The 9,734-nt window shown below is 48.8% G+C and overlaps 1 protein-coding gene across 1 annotated transcript in view; it reads right to left on the bottom strand.

Annotated features, from left to right (window-relative positions):
- The window catches only part of LOC306918740 (protein disulfide-isomerase TMX3-like), a gene marked incomplete at both ends in the record, with an annotated part of 19,180 nt that extends 12,713 nt beyond the window's left edge, over positions 1-6,467 (bottom strand). The window contains 4 exons of the mRNA XM_079531605.1: positions 2,450-2,503; positions 3,113-3,170; positions 6,104-6,202; positions 6,458-6,467. Of these exons, the coding sequence (XP_079387731.1) occupies positions 2,450-2,503; positions 3,113-3,170; positions 6,104-6,202; positions 6,458-6,467 (221 nt within the window). The remainder of the gene's footprint in view (positions 1-2,449; positions 2,504-3,112; positions 3,171-6,103; positions 6,203-6,457) is intronic.
- Positions 6,468-9,734: the final 3,267 nt, after the last annotated feature.

Here is a 9,734-nt window from a genome sequence, read left to right as displayed (position 1 = left end):
GGGTAGGTACCCTCACATGTTCTCCCTGTGTCCCCTAGGGTAGGTACCCTCACATGTTCTCCCTGTGTCCCCTAGGGTAGGTACCCTCACATGTTCTCCCCTTGTCCCCTAGGGTAGGTACCCTCACATGTTCTCCCTGTGTCCCCTAGGGTAGGTACCCTCACATGTTCTCCCTGTTTTCCCCTAGGGTAGGTACCCTCACATGTTCTCCCTGTGTCCCCTAGGGTAGGTACCCTCACATGTTCTCCCTGTGTCCCCTAGGGTAGGTACCCTCACATGTTATCCCCTTGTCCCCTAGGGTAGGTACCCTCACATGTTCTCCCTGTGTCCCCTAGGGTAGGTACCCTCACATGTTCTCCCTGTGTCCCCTAGGGTAGGTACCCTCACATGTTCTCCCCTTGTCCCCTAGGGTAGGTACCCTCACATGTTCTCCCTGTGTCCCCTAGGGTAGGTACCCTCACATGTTCTCCCTGTTTTCCCCTAGGGTAGGTACCCTCACATGTTCTCCCCGTGTCCCCTAGGGTAGGTACCCTCACAAGTTCTCCCCGTGTCCCCTATAGGGTAGGTACCCTCACAAGTTCTCCCCGTGTCCCCTATAGGGTAGGTACCCTCACATGTTCTCCCCGTGTCCCCTAGGGTAGGTACCCTCACATGTTCTCCTCGTGTCCCCTAGGGTAGGTACCCTCACATGTTCTCCCTGTGTCCCCTAGGGTAGGTACCCTCACATGTTCTCCCTGTTTTCCCCTAGGGTAGGTACCCTCACATGTTCTCCCTGTGTCCCCTAGGGTAGGTACCCTCACATGTTCTCCCTGTGTCCCCTAGGGTAGGTACCCTCACATGTTCTCCCCTTGTCCCCTAGGGTAGGTACCCTCACATGTTCTCCCTGTGTCCCCTAGGGTAGGTACCCTCACATGTTCTCCCTGTGTCCCCTAGGGTAGGTACCCTCACATGTTCTCCCCTTGTCCCCTAGGGTAGGTACCCTCACATGTTCTCCCTGTGTCCCCTAGGGTAGGTACCCTCACATGTTCTCCCTGTTTTCCCCTAGGGTAGGTACCCTCACATGTTCTCCCTGTGTCCCCTAGGGTAGGTACCCTCACATGTTCTCCCCGTGTCCCCTAGGGTAGGTACCCTCACAAGTTCTCCCCGTGTCCCCTATAGGGTAGGTACCCTCACATGTTCTCCCCGTGTCCCCTAGGGTAGGTACCCTCACATGTTCTCCTCGTGTCCCCTAGGGTAGGTACCCTCACATGTTCTCCCCGTGTCCCCTAGGGTAGGTACCCTCACATGTTCTCCCCGTGTCCCCTAGGGTAGGTACCCTCACATGTTCTCCCCGTGTCTCCCTAGGGTAGGTACCCTCACATGTTCTTCCTGTGTTCCCTAGGGTAGGTACCCTCACATGTTCTCCCCGTGTCCCCTAGGGTAGGTACCCTCACATGTTCTCCCCGTGTCCCCTAGGGTAGGTACCCTCACATGTTCTCCCCGTGTCCCCTAGGGTAGGTACCCTCACATGTTCTCCCCGTGTCCCCTATAGGGTAGGTACCCTCACATGTTCTCCCCGAGTCCCCTAGGGTAGGTACCCTCACATGTTCTCCTCGTGTCCCCTAGGGTAGGTACCCTCACATGTTCTCCCCGTGTCCCCTAGGGTAGGTATCCTCACATGTTCTCCCCGTGTCCCCTAGGGTAGGTACCCTCACATGTTCTCCCCGTGTCTCCCTAGGGTAGGTACCCTCACATGTTCTCCCCGTGTCCCCTAGGGTAGGTACCCTCACATGTTCTCCTCGTGTCCCCTAGGGTAGGTACCCTCACATGTTCTCCCCGTGTCCCCTAGGGTAGGTACCCTCACAGGTTCTCCCCGTGTCCCCTAGGGTAGGTACCCTCACATGTTCTCCCCGTGTCTCCTAGGGTAGGTACCCTCACAAAAAACATGCAGTAACCGTGGTCTCTAAACTGCCTCCCCCTGGCCAGCCGGGGCGCCTGATGGAGGGGAAAGGAACTGGTCAGAATAACGTGTTCCTTCCACGCGCTACGTCCAACCAGGGAAACTCCCCCCTGTCAGGTGAAAAGGAGCAGCTTGGACTCCTCAGGCATGAAGGAAGCATGAGTTCAAGTCTGTTGCTCTCCCCGGGTTGGCGGAGGGTGTGTAGAGCCCAGGATCACATTAGATAATTGACACAGGGGTGAAAAATGGGTTACAAAATCGTGAAATAAAAATTATAGAAAAAAAAAAAAGAATGGGTGTTTATGGCCACGGTGATCAAGACGGCGCCATGGATCGTGCGTTGTTGACAACGCCAGCTAGCAACACGATGCTAACGGGAGTAGCATTACGACTTGATCAATTGATCAATTGCAGCAGAGCTACGGCAATGGCGGGGGAGCGTAACATGTATTAATTGCCTTTAATTGACGTAGATAAATTAATGCCAATGGCGGACTAAGTGTTCCTCACCTGTTAAAATGCTCCCGGTATTCCTTGGCCACGCCCTGAATGAGGCTCTTTAACCTGAAGAAAACACACATATATATACAAATAAATAAATACTACCACACAGGCCCCTTTTTGAGGGTGCTAGCCCCTCCTATATACAGCTTTGAGGGGGCTAGCCCCTCCTATATACAGCTTTGAGGGTGCTAGCTCCTCCTATATACAGCTTTAAGGGCGCTAGCCCCTCCTATATACAGCTTTGAGGGTTCATCCTACCTGCTGCTCTCTGTGGAATCCTCCTATACTAGCTGATAATGGTTCATCCTACCTGATAATGGTTCATCCTACCTGATAATGGTTCATCCTACCTGCTGCTCTCTGTGGAATCCTCCTATACTAACTGATAATGGTTCATCCTACCTGATAATGGTTCATCCTACCTGATAATGGTTCATCCTACCTGATAATGGTTCATCCTACCTGATAATGGTTCATCCTACCTGATAATGGTTCATCCTACCTGCTGCTCTCTGTGGAATCCTCCTATACTACCTGATAATGGTTCATCCTACCTGCTGCTCTCCTCTGTGGAATCCTCCTATACTACCTGATAATGGTTCATCCTACCTGATAATGGTTCATCCTACCTGATAATGGTTCATCCTACCTGATAATGGTTCATCCTACCTGCTGCTCTCCTCTGTGGAATCCTTCTCGTCGATGACGGCGATCGCCACCAATTTACCTGCAAGACAAGATGAGACCTGTCTGTAGCTCATATACCCACCTGTCTGTAGCTCATATACACACCTGTCTGTAGCTCATATAACCACCTGTCTGTAGCTCATATACCCACCTGTCTGTAGCTCATATACCAACCTGTCTGTAGCTCATATACCAACCTGTCTGTAGCTCATATAACCACCTGTCTCACCCAGCTCATACAGTCTGTCAGTCAGTCAGTCAGTCAGTCAGTCTGTCTCAGGCACGTGCAGGGGGGGGGGGGGGGGGGGGGGGGGGGGGGGGGGCTTGAGCACCTGCCCTTTTATTTTATTTTATTTTTATTTTTTTTAGGCAAAGGGCAAAACAAAGTTGTTGTTTTTTCCCACCACAACAGGACATGTGGTGGTGGGGGGGTTGGGGGGCCAATACGAGCTTATGTGGGGGGCCAATAAGGGCTTATGGGGGGCCAATAAGGGCTTGTGTGAGGGCCAATAAGTGCCATTGGCCCTTAAGTAATGATACATTCCACTATCATAATGAATTATATTTTTATTTTTTTTAGTTCCAGACTGATAAGAACATATTGCTTATTTTACTGTCCAATGACATGAAATGGCACAAGGGAAGGACTCCACAAAAAGACCACCCCCAAAAATCGGTCCTGGTCTGTCTGTCTGTCTGTCTGTCTCTCATGTACCAACCTGTCTCACCCAGCTCATACAGTCTGTCTGTCTGTCTGTCTGTCTGTCTGTCTCTCATGTACCAACCTGTCTAACCCAGCTCATACAGTCTGTCTGTCTGTCTGTCTCTCATGTACCAACCTGTCTCACCCAGCTCATACAGTCTGTCTGTCTGTCTGTCTGTCTGTCTGTCTCTCATGTACCAACCTGTCTCACCCAGCTCATACAGTCTGTCTGTCTGTCTGTCTGTCTGTCTGTCTCTCATGTACCAACCTGTCTAACCCAGCTCATACAGTCTGTCTGTCTGTCTGTCTCTCATGTACCAACCTGTCTCACCCAGCTCATACAGTCTGTCTGTCTCTCATGTACCAACCTGTCTCACCCAGCTCATACAGTCTGTCTGTCTCTCATGTACCAACCTGTCTCACCCAGCTCATACAGTCTGTCTGTCTCTCATGTACCAACCTGTCTCACCCAGCTCATACAGTCTGTCTGTCTCTCATGTAACAACCTGTCTCACCCAGCTCATACAGTCTGTCTGTCTCTCATGTACCAACCTGTCTCACCCAGGTCATACAGTCTGTCTGTCTCTCATGTACCAACCTGTCTCACCCAGGTCATACAGTCTGTCTGTCTCTCATGTACCAACCTGTCTCACCCAGCTCATACAGTCTGTCTGTCTCTCATGTACCAACCTGTCTCACCCAGGTCATACAGTCTGTCTGTCTCTCATGTACCAACCTGTCTCACCCAGGTCATACAGTCTGTCTGTCTCTCATGTACCAACCTGTCTCACCCAGCTCATACAGTCTGTCTGTCTCTCATGTACCAACCTGTCTCACCCAGGTCATACAGTCTGTCTGTCTCTCATGTACCAACCTGTCTCACCCAGGTCATACAGTCTGTCTGTCTCTCATGTACCAACCCGTCTCACCCAGCTCATACAGTCTGTCTGTCTCTCATGTACCAACCTGTCTCACCCAGCTCATACAGTCTGTCTGTCTCTCATGTACCAACCTGTCTCACCCAGGTCATACAGTCTGTCTGTCTCTCATGTACCAACCCGTCTCACCCAGCTCATACAGTCTGTCTGTCTCTCATGTACCAACCTGTCTCACCCAGGTCATACAGTCTGTCTGTCTGTCTGTCTGTCTGTCTCTCATGTACCAACCTGTCTCACCCAGCTCATACAGTCTGTCTGTCTCTCATGTACCAACCTGTCTCACCCAGCTCATACAGTCTGTCTGTCTCTCATGTACCAACCTGTCTCACCCAGCTCATACAGTCTGCCTGTCTCTCATGTACCAACCTGTCTCACCCAGCTCATACAGTCTGTCTGTCTCTCATGTACCAACCTGTCTCACCCAGCTCATACAGTCTGTCTGTCTCTCATGTACCAACCTGTCTCACCCAGCTCATACAGTCTGTCTGTCTCTCATGTACCAACCTGTCTCACCCAGCTCATACAGTCTGTCTGTCTCTCATGTACCAACCTGTCTCACCCAGCTCATACAGTCTGTCTGTCTCTCATGTACCAACCTGTCTCACCCAGCTCATACAGTCTGTCTGTCTCTCATGTACCAACCTGTCTCACCCAGCTCATACAGTCTGTCTGTCTCTCATGTACCAACCTGTCTCACCCAGCTCATACAGTCTGTCTGTCTCTCATGTACCAACCTGTCTCACCCAGCTCATACAGTCTGTCTGTCTCTCATGTACCAACCTGTCTCACCCAGCTCATACAGTCTGTCTGTCTCTCATGTACCAACCTGTCTCACCCAGCTCATACAGTCTGTCTGTCTCTCATGTACCAACCTGTCTCACCCAGCTCATACAGTCTGTCTGTCTCTCATGTACCAACCTGTCTCACCCAGCTCATACAGTCTGTCTGTCTCTCATGTACCAACCTGTCTCACCCAGCTCATACAGTCTGTCTGTCTCTCATGTACCAACCTGTCTCACCCAGCTCATACAGTCTGTCTGTCTCTCATGTACCAACCTGTCTCACCCAGCTCATACAGTCTGTCTGTCTCTCATGTACCAACCTGTCTCACCCAGCTCATACAGTCTGTCTGTCTCTCATGTACCAACCTGTCTCACCCAGCTCATACAGTCTGTCTGTCTCTCATGTACCAACCTGTCTCACCCAGCTCATACAGTCTGTCTGTCTCTCATGTACCAACCCGTCTCACCCAGCTCATACAGTCTGTCTGTCTCTCATGTACCAACCTGTCTCACCCAGCTCATACAGTCTGTCTGTCTCTCATGTACCAACCTGTCTCACCCAGCTCATACAGGGTGAACCCGTCTATCTGCAGGTAACCTTGGAAACGCTCTTTGTTGACCCAGGATGACAGGCTGCCGTCCTCGTACTCTGAAACACACACACACACACACACACACACACACACACACACACACACACACACACACACACACACACACACACACACACACACACACACACACACACACACACACACACACACACACACACACACACACACACACAGTTCTCAGATCAACATATGGAATTAATTCTGCACTGGCCATAAATGGAGCGTGTCACAAGGCGTGACGGACTGACAGGTTTTGCAGGTTCTCAAAGTAAACTATAGTTAAAGTATACTTGAACCCATTTGGACAGATTCTTAAAAGAAAATAGCTAGTTTGACAGTTTTCTGAAAAAACCCTCATGTTTCTGTGTCAGTGGTAAAATAAAAGAAGTTCGCTCTGAAAGAATATATATATATATATATATATATATATATATATATATATATATTCAAAGATTTGTGCCACATTTTCACGATTTTTCAAAAATAGCAGACCTACACGTGCTACGAGCTTGTAGATCTGCTATTTTTCAATAGCTAAATTATAACATAATGCATTAAAACACCAAATGGGGTTCCCGCCCAGAATGGGATGAAGTCTAACACACAGTAGTTAACTACGGTCTACGAGGACTCTGGATTGCACCTCTATGCAGACGTGCGGCCCAACAGAACCATATATGCACCTCTATGCAGACGTGCGGCCCAACAGAACCATATATGCACCTCTATGCAGACGTGCTGCCCAACAGAACCATATATGCACCTCTATGCAGACGTGCTGCCCAACAGAACCATATATGCACCTCTATGCAGACGTGCGGCCCAACAGAACCATATATGCACCTCTATGCAGACGTGCGGCCCAACAGAACCATATATGCACCTCTATGCAGACGTGCTGCCCAACAGAACCATATATGCACCTCTATGCAGACGTGCGGCCCAACAGAGAACCATATATGTAAATGTTGGAGAGCGATAGAGAACCGTATAATTTAACTGAGACGATAAGAGACGTATAATGGAACCGAGCTGGTCTAGAGGCCGGCGTTCTCTAAGCAAATTAACCCCAGACATTAAACAGCATATATACACACAGCACACAGACTGCAGTCAGGTTTAAACAGGTTTAAACAGGTTTAAACAGCATATATACACACAGCACACAGACTGCAGTCAGGTTTAAACAGGTTTAAACAGGTTTAAACAGGTTTAAACAGCATATATACACACAGAACACAGACAGTCAGAGAAAGAAGAGTTCTTCGAGGGTGAATTATCTCCCGAGGGCTGAAGGGACACGACATCAGTCGCCATGGCAACCTGTGCCTCCCAGAACACTCTACACATCAGAGTGGTGGAGGACTCTCAGGTAAGGATGGAGCTCAACATCCCATAGCCCGAAAAAAAAAATGAAATAAATGGAGTTCCCGGTCAGAGGTTAAAATAGGATGCATTTTGCATCCCAAAACACAGTTTATAGTTGAGGGACGCAATAAAACAACGACCTCTGCACCCACGGGATGCACTACTGTACTACTGTTTTTTACTGTAGTTTATTTTGCTAGCTTTAGTTATAATAATTATTTCTTCTTCTGTTTTCTACATGAATAATATAACCACATTATAACCATTTATTACATGGCTTGGTTGAATGCTTGATTCTGATTGGTCAATCGCTTAATTCAGTGGTGAGTTATCTCATCATAATGACCGCTCCGCTCTATATAACAGACCGCTCCGCTCTATAACAGACCGCTCTATAACAGACCGCTCCGCTGTATAACAGACCGCTCCGCTCTATAACAGACCGCTCTATAACAGACCGCTCCGCTCTATAACAGACCGCTCTATAACAGACCGCTCTATAACAGACCGCTCTGCTCTATAACAGACCGCTCTATAACAGACCACTCCGCTCTATAACAGACCGCTCTATAACAGACCGCTCCGCTCTATAACAGACCTCTCTATAACAGACCGCTCTATAACAGACCGCTCTATAACAGACCGCTCTATAACAGACCGCTCTGCTCTATAACAGACCGCTCTATAACAGACCGCTCCGCTCTATAACAGACCTCTCTATAACAGACCGCTCTATAACAGACCGCTCCGCTCTATAACAGACCGCTCTATAACAGACCGCTCTGCTCTATAACAGACCGCTCTATAACAGACCACTCCGCTCTATAACAGACCGCTCTGCTCTATAACAGACCGCTCTATAACAGACCGCTCTATAACAGACCGCTCTATAACAGACCGCTCCGCTCTATAACAGACCGCTCTGCTCTATAACAGACCGCTCTATAACAGACCGCTCTATAACAGACCGTTCCGCTGTATAACAGACCGCTCTATAACAGACCGCTCTATAACAGACCGCTCTGCTCTATAACAGACCGCTCTATAACAGACCGCTCCGCTCTATAACAGACCGCTCTATAACAGACCGCTCTATAACAGACCGCTCTATAACAGACCGCTCCGCTCTATAACAGACCGCTCTATAACAGACCGCTCCGCTCTATAACAGACCGCTCTATAACAGACCGCTCTATAACAGACCTCTCTATAACAGACCGCTCTATAACAGACCGCTCTGCTCTATAACAGACCGCTCTATAACAGACCTCTCTATAACAGACCTCTCTATAACAGACCGCTCTGCTCTATAACAGACCGCTCTATAACAGACCGCTCCGCTCTATAACAGACCGCTCTATAACAGACCACTCTATAACAGACCGCTCTATAACAGACCGCTCCGCTCTATAACAGACCGCTCTATAACAGACCACTCTATAACAGACTGCTCTATAACAGACCGCTCCGCTGTATAACAGACTGCTCCGCTGTATAACAGACCGCTCTATAACAGACCGCTCCGCTGTATAACAGACTGCTCCGCTCTATAACAGACCGCTCCGCTGTATAACAGACCGGCCGCTCCGCTCTATAACAGACCGCTCTATAACAGACCGCTCTATAACAGACCGCTCCGCTCTATAACAGACCGGCCGCTCCGCTCTATAACAGACCTCTGCCTAATCAAACCCTCTGAGCACCGCAGCTGCGCGGCTGCGCCCCGCTTGATTTACTGCTGTTTCCAACATAACAGCCATGTAAACACACACACTAGTGACACACAATGTAATTTACAGCTAAACATTGCTCTCAAAAATGTTTTTGAAAACATTTGAGCGAGAAATAGACGAAGCAGTAAAACCCGAAAATGGATTCCATTTGATCAACTCACTTCCTTGTTTTCCGGCCAGACGCAAACGTATGGAATACTTTTTTAGTTGTTTTTTGGGTCAATGTATTAATTTATGTTAGGTAGCCAACCCACACATCCACACAGAATAGTCCTGAGTCTGATTGCATTAAACAACGTTAAACTCAAACTCACTTTGCCTGTTGCTTTGCCACTGTTGCATACCCTTTATAAATACATGTAATCATCCACGCTGGCACAAACATGTGGGTCTGAAAGTGTATTGATACCTGCCAACCAGCGCTGTCCGGGGAAACTACATTAAACTTTAAAAGTGACTGTACAGA

Source organism: Electrona antarctica (assembly GCF_951216825.1).
Source record: "Electrona antarctica genome assembly, contig: scaffold_479, whole genome shotgun sequence".
Taxonomy (NCBI): domain Eukaryota; kingdom Metazoa; phylum Chordata; class Actinopteri; order Myctophiformes; family Myctophidae; genus Electrona; species Electrona antarctica.
The sequence above is the reverse complement of the archived record's forward strand: the minus strand, read 5'-3'. Positions and strand labels throughout refer to the sequence as shown.